The sequence below is a fragment of the Ambystoma mexicanum genome, chromosome 2p (assembly GCF_040938575.1).
Source record: "Ambystoma mexicanum isolate Mex_15411 chromosome 2p, UKY_AmexF1_1, whole genome shotgun sequence".
NCBI lineage: Eukaryota > Metazoa > Chordata > Amphibia > Caudata > Ambystomatidae > Ambystoma > Ambystoma mexicanum.
In genome coordinates, this window is record NC_090923.1 from 606,296,065 (window position 1) to 606,314,573 (window position 18,509).

The 18,509-nt window shown below is 50.5% G+C and overlaps 1 protein-coding gene across 1 annotated transcript in view; it reads right to left on the minus strand.

Annotated features, from left to right (window-relative positions):
- GNAI2 (G protein subunit alpha i2) overlaps positions 1-18,154 on the minus strand; it is a 711,653-nt gene extending 693,499 nt beyond the window's left edge. The window contains exon 1 of the mRNA XM_069644134.1: positions 17,573-18,154. Coding sequence (XP_069500235.1) covers positions 17,573-17,690 — 118 coding nt within the window. The 5' untranslated portion in view covers positions 17,691-18,154. The remainder of the gene's footprint in view (positions 1-17,572) is intronic.
- Positions 18,155-18,509: the final 355 nt, after the last annotated feature.

Genomic DNA, 18,509 nt, shown 5'->3' on the forward strand with positions numbered 1-18,509 from the left:
CAAGCCACCCCCTACCCCTGTGCCTCTACTCCGCTGATTGGGAAGGGCCTTTCTGATTGTTCAATAGGACATGCTGCAGGTATTCCATTACGTTCCTAGTTTTCACAACGCGAATGTATATTTGTGGTCATCTTATATATTTTGTTTTTAAAGTGTATCTTCTGTTCAAGGTCTCCAAAGAACCGACTTTCTTGTCTATATGAAGAAGAAAACTAACGCTCAAGAAAATAGTACACATTTGTTCTCAATCTCGCATATGAATGGACGAGGCGGCCCCTTTAAGAGAGATTCGGGCTAACGTTGGTCGTCGTGATGGGAAAGGCAGAGGGCGCTAGCAGCATTTCCGTCAAAAGTGGCTAGAGCGCTTCCTCGGGCAGCACTCCACACAGGGGCGTCGACTTTTGTTTTTCCAGGAGGGAGGGGTGGGGGAGCGGGCTGTCGCCCCTGACTCCACACACGGAGGAGAAACACACGTGTCCGCGAAACTGTACGCCATCCAGTAGACGATCCATCGTTCGCCAAGCTGTCGGAGAAGACGTTTAGATGATTATATCAATGACAAATCCCCCGTTTGTCCCCCGTCCTACCTCTCTCGCAGGTCCTTATCTCGCCGCACCAGAGTACAATCAGAGCCCCCGGAGAATTGAGTATACAAAGATTGTCACGCACGACCCCTTCAACCACAAAAGTGGACCAGCACTCGGACCCCGATAGCCACATTACCGCCCTTCGTGAAAGGCCCAAAAACCTCACAAGCGCCATCGCTGGCTGCATGGGTCCCGCGCAAGGAAACTTGCCATCGCACAGCCACTGAGTTGGTAGAAGCCCGAGCAGAGGGCACAGAAGGAAGAAACTCAACAACAGCACAGCCACAGTTGAGAAACGGGGCCAGCACAGGGCACCAACAGCCATGGTTTTGGAATAAGAACTGCAGGGACGTCATATGGTCTCCCTTGCAACCCCTAAACACTTTTTTTTTAAAGAAATGCATGTTGTGGGCTGCTTTCGATCCCCGGGGCAGCCCACTGATGCCATCGGGATCACTCGAAGGCAGAGACAGGTCGGTGGACAACCGGCGTGTCTCGTGTAGGGATGCACCCTACGTCACCCGGGGGCACCAGGCTGCTGGCTCCACAGCATGGGGGTGTCACGCGGTTCCGAGGGCACTCGGGCCGCACAACAGGCCACGGCCACGTGGCAGGCCCACAACCCGTCCAGACACACAATACACAGACATGAGTTGACACTTTCTGGGGCTCTGCTGCTCTGCCCTCGCAGCGCCAGCAGAGCCCCTTTTATTGAGCGAGCACGTGAGCGTCATGACACAGTCACGGCGCTCACGTCGGCCAAAACATTAGACCCCACACAACATCCCTCCTTTATTATAAGCAAACAAATTTACAAAAACCCACCACAAACATCAACCACTCTACTGGATTCCACTTGGTGCCTTCTAGTCCACGCAACAAATGTGTGCCCCTACGTCAACACAACAAACATTGGGTGCATTCCAGTCTGCGCACAACCTAAAGCTACTTGGATCTCAAAATAATATAATACTGCAAAACAAAACAGGTGTGTTCAAGTCCACACACCACGGGGTCCTATGACGGGCTCCTCCAACTCAGAAAATCCCGGGGTCAAACAGGCCCCCAGCGCCGCTGCAGAATACATTCTCTTTGTACTCCTCCTCCCCTATATCATACAGTGCTTCTCGAGGGCTCTCTGCCACCTGGACCGCCGCCACCTTGGGGGTCTTTCTCCCCTTCACCTCACTCCCCCCTGATGCCCCCACGATGCTGGCTGGGGCTGGAGCGAGACACACTCGTGCGAAGTGATCTCCTTTCCCGCACCTTCCACAGATTTGTCCCATCGCCGGGCAGTCCTGCGGGTGTGGAAGATCCCACCCACACTGATGACATATGGTAGCATTGGGGTCTTTCTTCGGCCAGTCTCCCCTCCTCATCATTCTTCCTCCTGGCCACCTGCCGACATCCGCCACCTCCTAAACCTCGCGGCAGGGGGACCTCCATCTTTAGGTGGTGTCTAGAGGAGTCCATGACCGAGGCCCGCACCTCCGCCAGTTCCTGTGCTCGACCAAGCTCCAGTATTCAATCGAGGGTCAGCGCTGGGTCCCTCAGCACCTGCTTGCGCAGTTTGTTGGAGCTGCAGCCATAGATGATCTGTGCCCGGATCTCGTCCTCCTCGAAATTTCCCAGGTCACAGGAGAGTGCAATTCCGCGCAACTTCCCGTGGAATGCATCGAGGCTTTCCTCTTCCTCCTGCCTCGCACACCTCATCCTGAACCGTTCATAGTCCCTGTTGACCATGGGCTTGAAGTACTCGTTCAGGATTGTGATGGCTGCCTTGTAAGACTGATCTCTGGGCCTTAATGTCTTGAACAACCTCTGGCCGGCCGAGTACAGGAGTGTCGGGCGCTTTGCTGCATCCTTGATTTCCATCGCCTCAAAGTACAGCTCCAGGTTTTCCACCCAGTCTGTCCACCGGTGTCCCAGACTTGCAGGCGCACCCAAAACATCGAAGTTTGGTATAGGTGACAGCTGACCCCGACATATGCCTTCACTGTCCTCGTCCGACATGATGACTGTTGGGCCGGCTAGCTGTTATGTCACTAGCAGTTGGCTGTAGTGAACTGTTCAGTCACCGCACCACTGGTGTTTCTTCGGGTGCTGCCTTTGTGCTCTGTGGGTGGGCCGCACTTTCTGGGGTATTGATGATGGCAAGGGTGCCCAGATGGGGGCGGCCCGTTAACGTGTTCACTGGGCTGCACCTCGATGTCCTTGCTGATGTAGGCCCCTCCCCTTGCACTCGTAGTTGACCTCAGTGGGGCTACCCAGCATGCCCCTCCCAATTGGCACACGAGCATTCTGAACGGAGCCGCTACCCGGGACTGAAACAGGTACAGGCAGCAGGATGATTAAATTGGGATGACTTTCTACCACCCCTGCTGCCTTGTTTGCCACTCACCCGCAGTTCTGGGCCACAAGACGAGCAGTGATGAGGCTCTGCCCCTTCTGTTTGTCCTAGAGCTTTGCCTGCGCTGGGGGCCACGCCCATTTTCTTGCACAGGCTGCTCCTGGGCTCGCCGGGGCCATGCCCCTCTCCAACCGTATTGCGGGTGGTGCTGACCGCAAACAGATCAAGTAAGCGAAAAAGGAGTAACTCCTTTGATGCACTGTGTGGAGCAGGTGGCCAAAGCACTGCAGCGGCCGTCACTCGTCCCTGGCACGGGCCCTCACAGGCTCCGCCCCCTTCCTTTGTTCCGGGGGCCGGCCACGACACGTGGCCCCGCCGGCAGTTCTTCGACCGGCGGCCGCCGCTGTAGATGTTGAGGCACCCCCCCCCCCAGCAGGTGGAGGGAATCTGCACCAGCGGCACCACTTGGATCCACGGCCAGAGGCCGCACCATCCGCCCCGCGCTCGGAGCAAACGCGGTAAACGCTGTGGCCGCACGTGTGGCCTCGTGGCTCCGCCCCCTTCTCCTCCGCAACACAGACCAGAGCGCTCCGACTCTGCGGGAGCTCCGCAGGCATGTGGGGGTGAAGCACCTTCGTCGCCAGTGTTGTGGGCTGCCTTCGATCTCCGGGGCAGCCCACTGATGCTGTCGGGATCACTCGTAGGCAGAGACACGTCGGTGGACAACCGGCTTGTCTCTTGTAGGGATGCACCCTATGGCGCCCGGGGGCACCGGGCGCAGGCTCCACAGCGTGTCACCCCCAGTCCTCAGCGGTCGCGGCTCCGAGGGCACTCAGGCCGCGCCACACAACAGGCCACTACCACGTGGCAGGCCCACAACCAATCCAGACACACAATACACAGACACGCGTTGCCACTTCCTGGGGCTCTGCTGCTCTGCCCTCGCAGCGCCAGCAGAGCCCCTTTTATTGAGTGAGCACGTGAGCGTCATGACACACTCACGGCGCTCACGTCGGCCAAAACACTAGAACCCACACAACATTGCAAACGTTTTTTTTCTTTTTTTCTTAAAATTAAATTGAGGCTCCTGAGCTGTGGCCAGCGGCATGCAGCTCTTTCTTTATGGAGGAGCTGGTTTTCTGATAGCTATAGCTGTTAAAATAGCTCAGTGGCTTGAGTTCTCGCTGCTGAAATGTGTGTGTGATCTGCAGGGTGTAGGTTTGACTCCCGGCAAGGTTAACTCAGCCTTTCATCCTGCTGAGGTTGATAAATGAGTACCATCACAGGTTGGGTAATATGCATGTATATTTGTTCTATATGAAGCGCGTAAGCGTAAGCGCTATTTAATAACACACATCATTATCGTTTGGCCATGGACGTATGCTTGCATTCACCATAATTTGGAAATATGGGCCTTTACGCGCTGCTGTGCATAATACATATGGTGATCAATTCTTATATAAATGTATATCACTTTGCACCGATATTGTAACCATAATCTTCGTAGTGTACTTAGAAACAATGCTATGTGATGCCACTTCCTGTTTTGTCAAGGGGTGAAAGGTCGTGTTCCATGGCTTCCCATGGTGTCACTTTGGTGTGGGGTGAAATGTCATCAGAGGTCATGGGTCGTGTGATGTCACTTCCGCTACCCCTGGCATTTTGCTGAAACGACGTCCCTGATGAACTGCAAAGGATAAGGACGCCTTTTAGGAACAATCCCAGCACAATCACACAGCCAAAGTGTGGGAATAAGACACAGAAAAAGACCCCCAACTGCCGCCATTTGGGACACGCATATGCAAGTTCCAAGTGAAGCTCAGGAGCTGAGGGAACCAATAGCTTGCAGCGCAATTGTGCTTGCAAGTTTTTTTAAACTTTACAGTTCTGGCCACATGTATAGTTGTTCTTAAACAAGTGGACATACAATGACGATTTACATTTAAACTGGTTTATATTCACGGAGGTGGACAGCTCTCCAAAGAGAAGTCCCAGTTCTATACCGGTCAAAGGGAAAGCAGTACTGTGCAGAGTTTACTGGAGCCCTTAGGCAGCACTTGTTGCTAATTCCTATCATAGCCTAACCTGGGATGATCGACTACCCGATTATAGAATGTCCATCTGGTATGGGGCGCAAGCTTTTTTTGATTTTCATTAATATAAATGAACGCAGGTAATTCGTTTTCTGAAAAGGGGGGTCTGCTAATCACACTCCTTTCACAAATGCTCCATGCCAAAATGATAGCGCACCCATGTCCATTTGCTGAGAATGCCTCCTAGTGCCCTCAGCACCAGCCCTTCAGGGGCACAGGGAAGGGTCAATAGTAACGTACATTCCTGAAAGCTACTGCAACACAAGGATCTAGCCGACAGGCATGGACTTTGACTTTCTGCACCCCTGCTTCCAAATGTAATATTTGTATGCCTTAGTCATTCTGGTGGTCAGGGGCGCCGAGTATGCAGATGCTCCGGGGCCCGGCACCCTCGGGATAGGCCAATTTCATGAAAGTCCCTATACTTATTATAATTACTTTTTTTTTGTTGAGGTCCACTTCCACTGGGAAAACCAAAAATCTATGCCCCTGCTGGTGGCATGTAAATCTTTAAGTATACGCTATGCCTGGTTGGTACATGGTGACAACTGTAAGTGCATAATTATACAGCCACAACAATTTGAGATCACACATGTGTCTGCTCTGTGAACAAGCCTGCAGCTATGACATGGCTGATGTATATCATTGTTTGGCATGGACATCTTCACTACAGCCATGTGGAACAATGGCTGGCATGCTGTCTTTTGATCCTCCCTATAGGAAGTGCAACACCTTCGTACCAGGGCCCAGGAACACTCTCCAGGAGATTTCCTGGGAACTGGAGTCTCAAAAGTAGCACAGACAAAGACTCACTCACACCAGGATGCGGACAACGGGAGTCCCTTTGAAGTCTGCAAACATGGGGCTGAAGGTAGAGTGGTTCCACCATCTTAGTTTCCATTAGGGTTCTCTACCACTTCCTGCACTCAACCCATTTCATGCAGGACAAGGCAATCTGGGGATGAAATCATGAGGCAAGGAGCACTTGTTACAACAGCAGGGACAGCACCTCTTACAGCAGGCTTGATTTGGACTGATCCCCTGTGACATTTTGCCTTTTTGGATTCATCTTTGGACTTAACAAGGAAAAGAGGGGTTCACTGGACCTCTGTCGGGTGTACCATAAAGATGAAGACAGAAGGCATCCAAGGCGGAGGAGAGCTCAGCCTCTTAATCATTCCTTGGGAACATTGAGGGTGAACTGTGGATAGAGGCCTCTTTGTTGTCTGCTCTGGAGCCAGGACCCTATTCACTGGAGGTGAATGATCCCAGGTAGGTGCCAGCCAAGCTGCCTGGCATAGGAGTGCAGATCCCATGTATGTGCCAGCCAAGCTTCCTGACATAGGAGTGCAAAACAGATGGACTCAGATTCTCCTGGAGCACCTACATCGGGACTCCCAGCAACCCAGAAGTCTAGATGCAGCATGGAAACCTATTTCACCGCCCTGTGAAATCTCAACACACTTCGTGCCACAACAGGACCCTAGTTGCTGCTTTGCACTCAATAAACCTTCAAACCACTTGCAGCATTTTAAGCTATCCAGACGCTTGCTCAACCATTTGAAGCAGACCAAGTCGAATCAACCAGATCATGGGCTTGCCAACGATTCGGCTGCTGGGAGCCATCGACTCGTCCAACTCACCAACATTGACTCAATGCCGCACAACCATCATCGTGCCACCAACTCCACTGCTGCCCGGCACCATTAGAAGCCATTGTCTCACCATCTCGAACACCGACTCAACCCCATTAGGAGCCTGCACCTTTGAACAGACTCAACGTGACTGCCAGTGGGACAACATTTTTACACCGGCTCAAATGTGCCAAAAGAACCTAGCAGTGCAGCACTGTCGGATGCCAAGGACCAGAATAAAAAGGTACTGTGAAGGGGCTCGGTCCACCCATGTACACTTTTTATGACCATCGTGAACTTTAACCCGACCCCCCCATCTCCAATATTTTCTTCAAAGATACATCCTTGAACAGCAGCATTTCTATGGCCTGGTCTACAACTCTTCTTATCTACCCAGGGTGCCTTTTCACAAAAGTCTGCATTTTCAGTGTTTCTTTTACAGGTGTGGGCTTTTCTAATGTTTTTTAATTAGCTGAATGCATTGTATAAAAATCTATATTTTTACCGAACCTTCATTGCACTTTTTTTGGGCGCCACTGTACTTAAGCTGTTTGGGTTATCAGCTTTTCAGCAAAACCGGACCACGGACTAATCCCAATGGATGCACAGACTGCAACTCACAGCACAGCAATGCTGTTAAAAGAGGTCAGCCCAAACGCTGGTTACCCACACCCAGGGGTCGAAGTGGGCGGGAGCGGTCGGGAGCGGTGCTCCCATACTTTTTTAATGTTAAGTTTCACTGTTCCTATACTTTTATTTTAAAAAGAAACCGTTCTGGAACGGTTTAGTTTTAAAATAAAAGTGTAGGAAGAAGTTTAAGTTTGCACTTTCATGCACTCACTGCCCATTCCCATAAATAGCAGGTGTGTTTGTTTGGGGGGGTTAGATTGTGTGTGGAAGGGGTCGCAGGGATGGGGTTTGTGGGGAGCGGGGCAGACCAGCAGAGAGCATAGCTCCTCTACTTCTTTTCGTACACTTCAACCTCTGCCCACACCCAGTGCAGAGCTCTGCTGCTCCCGAGCTAACAATGAAGTAAAAGAACAGAATAAAAACGGTCACAGAGTGTGATGTGTTCCTGACCCGACAGTGCGCTGGCGAAGGGATGCCCATCAGGATGGGTGCACCATCCATAGGTCTGAGCAGTATCCCAACAACCACAGCGCCGCCATTCAGGCATAACAACAGCCTGGTTTAGTGTGGCTAGAAGGCAACCAACTCGCATGTAAAATGGGGCACACTTGGCATGGTAACCATCCCATGTGGTGCCACAATACCAGCCTACTCCCCGATATCCTCACTTGCCAACAGGTTGGGCCGGTTTGGAAGAAAAGAAAATGGAAAAAAAATACTTTAAAAAAAATGTTTTCTTTTTCAAAAAACCTTTCATCCTTAGGTCGATAAATGAGTACCAACACAGGTTGGGTGATATTGTATGCATATTTGTTCTATAAAAAAGAGCTGAAGATAAGTGCTATACAATAACATATCATTTGGCCTTGGACATCTGTTTGGATTCAAAGTAATTTAGTGTACTACTTAGGAACAATGCGATTTGATGCCACTTCCTGTTTTCTCAAGGGGTGAAAGGTCGTGTTTCATCGCTTCCTGGGATGTCAGCTTGAGGTGGGGTCAAATGACATCACTTCCGGTGATGTCACCAGAGGTCAAGGGTCGTGAGGCGAGGGCTGAGCCACTTTTTTAAGGAGAGGGGTGTCTCACTTTTTTTGGTGTGACAGGGCATATTTCTTGCACCAGTCCGACCCTGCTTGCCAGCACTCCTTACCACCAGCTGCTTCACTTCTCCCTCTCTGAGAAAGATCCTGCCAGCCACCTGTGCAATCCACCGGCAATGGCGGATCACCCATTCAAGCAGAGAGACACCAGCCAAAGGGAACGAGGAAAGGTCACGCTAGTCATTCGCTCCAACAATAACACTGGTGCTGGAAGCAAATACAACCCACCTTTCAAAGCCAGACAGTAAGGAGGTTACCAGAGAGACTGCGCCAGCGAATTCTGGGAACCATGGGCTCGGCAACAGCCGAGGGTGACCAGACGTCCCGGTTTTGCTGGAACTATCCCGGAATCGGGCCCCTTGTCTCCTGTCGCGAGAGCTTTTTTCATTGAAAAACCCCGTCCCGGTTTTAGGAGAGGGGGGGTTTCATCACCACTGAGATTCAACAATACAAGGAGACACTGACACATAATAAAGAGATTAACAGTTTGCTGGCTTCACCTTTGCCAGATCTCTTCCACCACAGGGTAGACTCGAACAGCCAACCTTTCTGTTTACAGCCACTTCCATTTACTTATGGCGGCACGAGTCTGGTAAGGGAATACAAATAGCAACGCCTGTAATAACAACCCCACCAAAACCCTCTGTATTTTACCTGCTTACTGTCACAGCCGAATCTGCAATTTATATACAGAAGGACATTGAATTTATTTTAATGCGGAGGGGGAAGGGAGGCAGGGCAGGCTTTGAATGTGCTGTGGAGAAGGTCCTACTTTTATGTTCATGGCATATACCGGTTTTTTATTTTCAAAATATGGTCACACTATCTCAGCTGCCTCTCTCGCGGTGAGTTTGGCAAGGAAATGTCGTGCACGGATGCAGCATTAGAACGGCGAATGCATGAATATGTGCAAGGGCAATTAATGGCACTTTTCTATTGCAAGCCGAGGAGGCTGTGCAGCATGCCATACGAAGTCTACATCAAATAAGCAGGACAAGCATTATCTGGACAAGAATTCTGGCAGAAGCAAGGTCTGAGATCATCAAAAAACTTCTGGGATATGAAGAGGCAATGTGGGCAACACATAGAAATGATGCAGTGAGGGACAAGCTCCCTTAAAAAGACTGAACAATTATATTTTGGGATTTGATGCCATGCTCTAAAGCGAAGAGTGGCTCAAGCCTAGGGTCAAGCACATGCATTGGCAAGTTTTCCACAAAAGGAGTCCTTTCTGAAGGCACTGAACTCGTTGCTCACTGGGTCACACTGGCCCTACTGACGGTTGCAATAGAGGTGGCAGCTACAGGTTATCAGTCAATTAACCCTGTCAGGGCCTACCAACCCCCTCCTCCCTGTCTTCTTTGTGACATACCAGGTACTATCCTAGTTCAACAACCCGCGTTTCCCTTTCTTCTGGCCCCACCGTCCCATCTGATCTGTGTAACGTGGAAAGATCTCCCCTCCAACTCTGGTTCCTTTGGGCTGCTGTGACTCTCCAAATGTAGCTTATTCCAGATTTACCATCCAGCTTTAACACTTTAGAATCCTGCCCATCTGGCGATATACCGGGATGTCTCCTCAATGTGTGGTGCTAATCAGCACACATTTTCCAATGCTCACCGCATGAAATACACATAGACCTGTGTACTCTGGGTGGACACAGAATGCAGGCCAGTCCCCCCTGTCATATTTAGTTGGGATATGACAGGAGGAGTGCACTATGCATCTCCAGATGGGTAGGACGAAACCTTCCCCCTGCCATGGACAGCCTGTTTAACTGACCTAGTCTCGATGGATCCGCCCTGTCCGTTTGTTGGACTCTGCATCTGGTGGCAACAAGTAACATTCAAATAGAGTGTACTTCAAACAGGCCCGTAGGTGGCCTAGCTGTAAATGATAAAGGAGACAGGAAACCCCAACAACCTTTCATATGCAACTGTGTCAACCTGAAGCCAGCTCCTGCCCTCTGTATCGACTGACAGTGAGCCATCATGTCTGGGACTGCGTGTTTAAAGTAGTCCACCCTGCAGGGCCCCCCCACCCAATTTATAAAGATACGATAATGTGGTTTGCAGGTGCCACAGAGCAGGTCTAGCTTTAGCTTCAAGGGAGACCTGCTGCTATAATCAGGAACCACAGAGACCCTTTGATCCACAAGAGACAGGAAGATGGGTAGGACTTAGTATTACATGTTTTCACCCCTTTACCTTTTCTATTGCAAGGCACTCTGGTTATGACCTCACACATTCAAGAGATGGTTGGTGGCAAGCAAAGATAGGCTCATTAAGGTAGGCTTAGCCTACACCAATCACTGTGGAGCGTTTGGCTTTAATGGAGGACAGAGCCCCTCTTTTGGAAGGAGGACAGAGCCCCTCTTTTGGAAGGGGCATCAAAGGCTGCACCAGATGCAGTAGGAAGAACTCACCATTGGACCCTGGCTGAAGGTACAGTCTGCCTTACAAATTCCACCAGTGAAGGTAGGCCAGGACCTCCAAGTGGGAAGAAAGATCCCTCCCCTTAACATCTCCCATGGCACAGAGGGAGATACTGAATCTAGAGAACCCCCCAGCAGCTCCAGAACCAGTACCCAGCCAGCACACAGTGTGCCATGCTAGGCTCTGCAGCAAGCTACCTAGGTAGGAATGGGTAAAGAGTCTCTGATCCCGAACCAAGGAGGAGGCAGCTGCCTGCAACACACTCCTCAGCTTTGGGCCGCGTGCCTTAAAAGGATGACATGAGCCAAGTGAAGAAGCTGGGAGAAGCGCCTCGACGAGCATCTACCAAAGCCAACCTTAAAAGTACATTTTCAAGTCAGTCAAGATCCTCGAGCTGCAACCGACTGCAATGCTAACCGTTGTCAAGCTGCAGTCGCTTACCCCCTTAAGTGCCAAGGATGAGTATGCTCGTTCTTTTTGCATAGACTTGCATAATAGCCTGGCACTTATTAAAGTCATCCGAGACATCTCAACCAGTGCTTCAGAACCACCGACCAGCATTGTGACAATGATTCCTGACCCCGAGCCGCTGTATAGGCCAGCCTGTAGCTGTTTGTCCAGCTTCGCTCGACAAAGTGTCCTGCCACCTAATACCTGCAGCTGTCTCCCACCTTGAACTCTGTCACAGAAGCCTGCGAAGAACACTGAAGCCTACTCGACCCTGTCGAGCTCCAAGAGCACCTACAAGCACAAGGTACATTGTGGTTCTGTCCCCCTGGTCCTTCTCCGATGGCCCCTGAAGACATTTTAAGACCCATTGCTCCCTTTGTGCTGAAGCCAAGTATCCTTGAAATGCTGCAATTATTTACTATACCGACCATCCTCTTGTCAGTATCGAGAGTGCATGCCTTTTCCTTCTTTGAAAAGGTCTGTCCTCTGCATTCCTTTACAGGGTGGGTTGTATTTTTGTCATGATAATAATAAAGTAGATATTCATATACAACCTTAACTAGACAGTCTCTTTTATCATTGGGTAATATTTTCACAGTGTTGCAACTAACAAATGATACACAACCTTTGGAGATAAGCCTGTCATTCCGTCCACGTTACCAAAATTGGACATGGAGGTTTATAATTTGCTTGTGTTTCCAATCTGTTGGGATCCCTTCTGGTGTACCAGAGGTGTGGAGTTGTTTGATGGTTTAGAAACAGATATTCATCCCTGGACCCTGGTGCCCGGAAGTTGATTTGTCACACCCCATCTGTGGGTTCTATTGCTATTAATACCCCAGTATGTTGTACTAATAGTATTTTTCTCGAGTTCAGATGCAGCGTGGAAACCGTTTCTCAACTCAGAAAACGAAAGCACAAAAAATGGCTGCCATTGATCGGGGAGAAGGGACTACATGGCAGTCATTAAAAAGCGATTTAAAATAAAGTTAACAAGGAAAATGGCCATCACGGAACAGAGAGAATGGACTACACGTCAGTCGCAGAAAGGGAAGGAAGAATGAGTGACACGGCGCACAGGACCAGAGCAGGCAATGCTTTGTCGGGCTGGTAACAACCAAGTGGGGGCCAATCGGATTGTCCTTTGCCGGGTCCTAATCTACTTTAATACAAAAGAGCTATTTCGCATCAAGCGATCACAAGCAGTATATTGAAACTATAGTTGTTGCTTCTAAATAACTTTGCATTTAAATTCTTTGATTTTTTTTAGTTGCCCACCCCAGCGCCTATGACGTTTTTAATGCAAGAGTGAGTCCCATCCAGCTCAAATCTACCACATTGAAACTTGTGGGAGGCAGAGAGGGAACATACAGGTCGTTTGTTGCCCTCTCAGCGCACAACATAAAAAAAATGAGAAGTCACCAAATTATCACCATCGGACATAGGTTCAAGGTAGAGTTTAATAGAAATAGAAAGAGAACACACTTTGTAACTTAGATCAAAGAACGTTAAAAGGGCTGTCCTATAACCCAAAAAGACCAAAGCCAGCGCTATCGAGTTTCCCATGGCCATGCGTGAGAGGGCAATTTAGTCCAGTTTTTTCATGGAATTCTGGGGCTTGTAGTTTAGCTACATTTTCAAATAGCGGGTGGGAGGAGGCGGTGGAGCAAACCATAGAATACAAAGGGAGATCTACACCACACAACTAACACCCAACCCAGACAGGGCACGTTGTGCCAGCATGGATGTCTTCTCCACATGTCTCCCCTCTCGTTCAAGTCTCCCAGAGAAACTAGAGACCAAGAAAATGCCAAAAGGTGAGAGCTAGACAAGCCAGTAACATAACAAATAACCAATTCAGTGACTTTCAGCACAGTTGGGACAGGCGTTTAGATGGTACTTCAAAGCAGAGAAAATCAAATGTCACTCCAGCGAGTTCCGGCCGCCATATTGAAATGCCTCTTATTGCAGATCATCAGCACGGTCAGCTTCCGGCCCTGGGTGGCCTGAGCTCTGCCAGCCTGGACAATTAATGTGCTTGCTTACCACCGGACCCTCCTGCCCCCCGCTGGTTTAACAGGCGGGATTTCCACGTGCTAAGGACCATTAAATGCTAAGGGCGTACATGTTCAACCAATTCACACCGTAATGTATAATGGCCTGGCACTTAAGCATCGTTGGAATGTACACAGGTGTAGGAAAGCCGAGCAGTGGAGTTTGGTTTTCACTGAAGAAATGGGGAACTTGTCAATAAGACCGCGGGGAGATTTAGAATGACCAAAAAAGCACAACCAAATCAAAGAGGTTGCACTGACATGAAGGCAGGGGCGCAACAAAACCTACGTTTTGGGGGTGGGAGGTGTTGATCTTAAAAGGTTGGGAGAGGCACTAACCTCAGAGAGGGTGGAGGAGGGGAAAACTTAATGGTGTGAGGGCATCTAACTTCTTTATGCATTGTAATGTTACTATTCGTCGATGTTACAAGCAGTTAACGCTCTCCTTTGAGTCTGAAACCACACAGTCAAGTAATGCTGTGACTATGAGCTGTGTCCTGTTCCCCTGCCCTGGCATGCAAATGCCCATCACGATTTCAATTGCCCAAACAATGATGCATATGAATGCTTAACGTTACTAATGACTGGGGGGGGGAGGGGCTGAAGCCCTGACAGCTCAATGGTGTCGCGCCACTGAATAAAGGCTCCTTGGGGGGAAATGGCCTCGCCCCGAAATGAAGGGACGGGGGCGAGACTTCAAAATATACAAATAAAGACAGGAGATAAGCCTGTGTTTGTGTTTCGAGAAAAAGGGACAGCACCCCCACGGGGAGATCACCGCTGCACAAACAAGAAGAGAAGCAAATGTTTAATGAAGTAGAGAGGGGGCGAGGCGCCCAAGTCACACGGTGGACTGCCCTTTATTATATTTAAAGATATGCCCGCTCGCCTCAAAAGAGAAGAGCAGTACTTGTAAGCGCCCGCCCCCACCCACAGCACTGTTTGCGATAGATTTCCACATGGGGGGCGATGTCTTGCACCCATCGTCACCAATAAAAACAGCGCTAAACAAGAGAACTTTTGAAACGCGAGGTTGCCCTTAAGCTCTCAAGTGGGGTCTAGTAAATCACGGGGGGGGGATGTGAGGAGGGTCGAATTGCAATAAGGAGGGAATATCTAATTAGCTGATGGGCGACAAGGAGATAATGATTACAAATAGCTGCAGCACCCCTTGTATGCAAATAGCAGGGTATAATACTGCATAGATCATAAGTAGTATAATTATAATTGAAGCGGTGAAAGCCCGATGGGATTCTGCATCAATTCCGGGAGGATAGCTCAGGGGCAATGTGCTCGTCTTGGAATCAAGATGACACGGAGCAAGACAGGTTCAGTCCCCGGCTCCGAGCTTAGAAACCGCTAGGTATTAACATTAAGCGTGTTATAAATAACCTATCATATCATGGGTGGGTGAAGTACTAGGAGCACAATGGAGCGCAGGATAGATCCTGTTTAGGATACATTGGAGTTCCCTGATTGGAAGGTAGAAAATGGGAGCGCATAATGCTGGATAGAAACGAGTCCAGGCCTAATGCTCAGAAGTTATGTTGTGCCAAAGAGTGACTAAAAACAAATAGTGTTTGGAAATTGGGGTAAAACGAGCGGTCAAGGAGCTGCTGACAGGTAAAGGCAGGTAGAGTCCAAAGACTTTAGGGGGAGAAGGGCCAACAATGGGAGGAGACCAAACACTGGTCGCAGTGATGTTGCCAATGCCAGTATTCAGGGGAAATGTGCCATTAATGTGGGTGTGGAGGGGTGATGAAGATATCAAAAGGAGACCAAGCATCCCGTTCATTTTACAAACATAATAGCAGGTACTCAAGTATATTTTGTTCATCTGAATTGCACCAAGACTATCAATCGCAGAATGCATTCATTTGTAAAATGATAGTCCATTCATCGAAAATGGCGCCCAGTAACATGGTCACTCTCTATGACTACGTGGGAGGTGAATACTAACCTGGCATGGTTAGGATGGCAGACTACTGCAGAGGGCAAGGTGCAGACAGATGAACGGCATGTTGGCACAGAGATTGGAATGTTGGAAGAGAAGTGAGGCGTGCATTTTGGACATGGTGGGCTGGGGTGCCTGAATTTAAGAGATTGGAATGTAGAATGCTATGAAATTGATAAGTTAGGTTAGTAGATGAGAAGACAGGGTGGGATGTGGGTCAAGTTGAAAAGGCAACCTAGGGACAACCATAGAGAGCAAAATATGGACGCAAAAAAAAGAGGGCAGTGCCAAAGAAGTGGCTCAGTAGGTGGGGTAATTCAGGATGGAGATGGGCGGGAATTAACAGGATTGTTGACATAGGATGAGATCACAGTACCTATACGGGGTGGCATGGAGGAGATTTTGTTGAAGACATGATAGCTTAAAGTGGTTTGGGTGGGCTCATAGAAGGTATGGTGTAGTTGGGTAAACAATGTTATGACTGATAAAAGGGATAAGGATCACATTCTGGATACTCAAGTTCCATAAACAACTCAAGACCTTTCTCTTCTCCTCCTCGTTCTCCCCCTCCCGTGCTAACCACCCCCACAGCTGCAGAGATTGGCAGCCCGGTCCCTTAAGAGTCCAATAGGGTCCTGGCCATTTGCCCATTTGCCACCAGCATCCGCCCAACCCCCTGCCCTCTGGGCCCACACCTACTAGTTGGGTGGCTTGTCTCAGCCCTGCACTTACCTGATGGGCGTTAGACCTCCCTCTTTGGCTTGGGATGCCTCTTCCTATGCACATACCTGATGCCTCCCCAACAGGGACCACTGGCACTACCACCCACCCTCCCCCGGAAACTCATTAGCACTTACACCCCTGCCCCCTTCTCTGTTAAGAACGTGCACGTTCTGAATGTCACAAGGCCTAGTCCTTCCACTGTTTTTTTTTTTTAATCTATTCATTGTCAATTCCATTGTTTATTTGTTCGCTTGCTCCCTTCCCTTTGCCTTGTGGCTCTTTGAACCACTGTCTTGTTGTATAAGCGCCATACAAATAACAAATAAATAAATAAATAGAGTGGCATATGTCTGAGGCAAGGGTGTGTGGTTTGCGCAACTGAATGGATGGATTTTGGCTGGTGGGACGGCGAGAGCTTGTTGGATAAGTATGATTGTGCGGGCAATGTTGTCTAGACAACCATGCAGTTGTGTTGGAGAGGATGGGCAAATGCAGTTATGAAAAGACAAAGAAAGTAGGCGATTCTGGAAGCGCAGACGTGGGCGTAGGTTCTAGGTGCGCCGCAGGGCTGAGTCTTGCTGGGCAAGCAGTGTGGGTGCAGGGGAACTGAGGGCATTGGAGGGAGGAGGCGGATCCGAGTGGTCATCACGAGCAGTGTCCAGTAGAAAGTAGGGAGTAAGGTTGGATTGTCTTTCTGAGGGTAAAAGATGAAAGTAACACTGAGGGTAAAAGATGAAAGTAACATGTGGCCGTTTGATATTATTACGGGTAGAGTGGATATTTGAGTATCAGTTGCCCCCCTTATATCTGCTTGCAGGTTAAAATTGATCAGTTATGGGCGTGGGCCCTCGCGGTGACCTGCGAGTAGCTTCTGCCCGCCAGCTTGCCCAACAACTACCTCTTGCTGCCCTGTCTCTCTTAGGCCACCGTAGATCACAGCTGCAGTATGTCCCACTGGTCCTGCACACGCCTCTCTGCCATCATAATTCCCCTCTGGCTTTTCCAAGTGCCCTGGTGCCCACTGTCCTCGCCCAGTAGCTCCACAACTTACCCGGAAATGGACCGTCATACCCTTTTACCAGCCACTGTGCATCGCATTTGTTTTACTGCACCACCCAGGTCAGTGCATATATGCAGCAGAGCGCCCCCTGTCAGCCAGCACTAATTGCCCTCCGCCGATCCAGCGGCAGGCGATGACCCCGCCCACTCACTAGCAGCAATTAGCCCTACACCCAGGCAGGCCTTATCAAACAACGCACTCTCCTCCCCCGGCCCCCGCCCGGTGAGAGCGACCCCGCCTCCTTCACACCATATCAAGTTAGCATCAGCAACGTACACCTCTTCGCCTAGAAGTTGGTCCGCTTCCTGGGCTACTACATTGCCCGATAGTTTGACAAGTCGGGCCTTTGGTGCAGCGAAAGCTCCCTACCAACATCAACTTAAATCTTCATCCAGTAGCAGATTGACACCCTGCAAGCATCAGTTTGCCCCCCCCTCTCCCCGGCTTCCTGCGGACTCTTAGGACCCCCGAGCCACCAAGAAGCAGAGCGCCCTCTTACCCAGCAGCAGCAGCTTGACCTCCCGGGCTGCCTTCTCGCCGTCCTCCCGCAGGTTCTTGTCTATCATCTTGGACCGCTCGGCCGCGGCTTTATCCTCGGCGCTCACCGTGCAGCCCATCCTGCGCCTCGGCCCCCACAGCTTCCTGCCGGACAGGGACCCGTGCCCGGGACCCGCAGCTAAGAGACCAGCTGAGACCCGCAGAGGGTGAATCCGGTGAGACCCTAGGAGGGGGATCCGCCGCCGGTGGATTTATTCAGACGGGTGGATGAGAGGCAGTGTGACCAAAGGGCGAAGGCACAGAGGGAGAGATCCGCTTCCAGCAGCAGCAGCCCTGGAGCCCAGCCCGTCCCACAGGCACCCGAGCCGAGCTTGGGCCACTCTCAGCGCCGCCTCCTGACTGCCCCGCCCCGCACACACCCAGCTCCCGAGTCTGCGGCTGCCCGCTATCTCCCGCTGCCCAGCGACCGTCTCCGTCTGCCGTGCCCGGTGCTGCCTGTGGCGCAGTGTGAGCGCCGCCTCCTCCGCGCTTCAGAGCGGCACTTCCTGACCCTCCCCCTTCCTCTCGCTCCCCTAACGGGCTTCCTCTTCCCCCCACCTTGCAGGCTGCGCCTGCACCCTCCCTCACAAGCTTCTCCCACACTAGACACTCGCCGGCCTCCCTCTGCTTAGACAGTTACTTTCCCCCGGCCTCAGGCACCAGGCTGCTCCCACCCCTTCTCACACGGTTGTTTTCTGCCTTGCTTTCCATTTGCAGTTGTCTCCTGAACCCCTCCTCCCCCAACACGCTCTCTCTACTGTTCCCTCTTGCTTCCTCAACGCCATCCTGTACTTCCTCTTTTCGCCTCTCGGGTTCCGCATGCCTCGGTTCCCCCTATAACCCTATTCTGCTGGTCACCTCGCTCCTCTCGACTCACATTCTTAGACTCGCACTTCAGG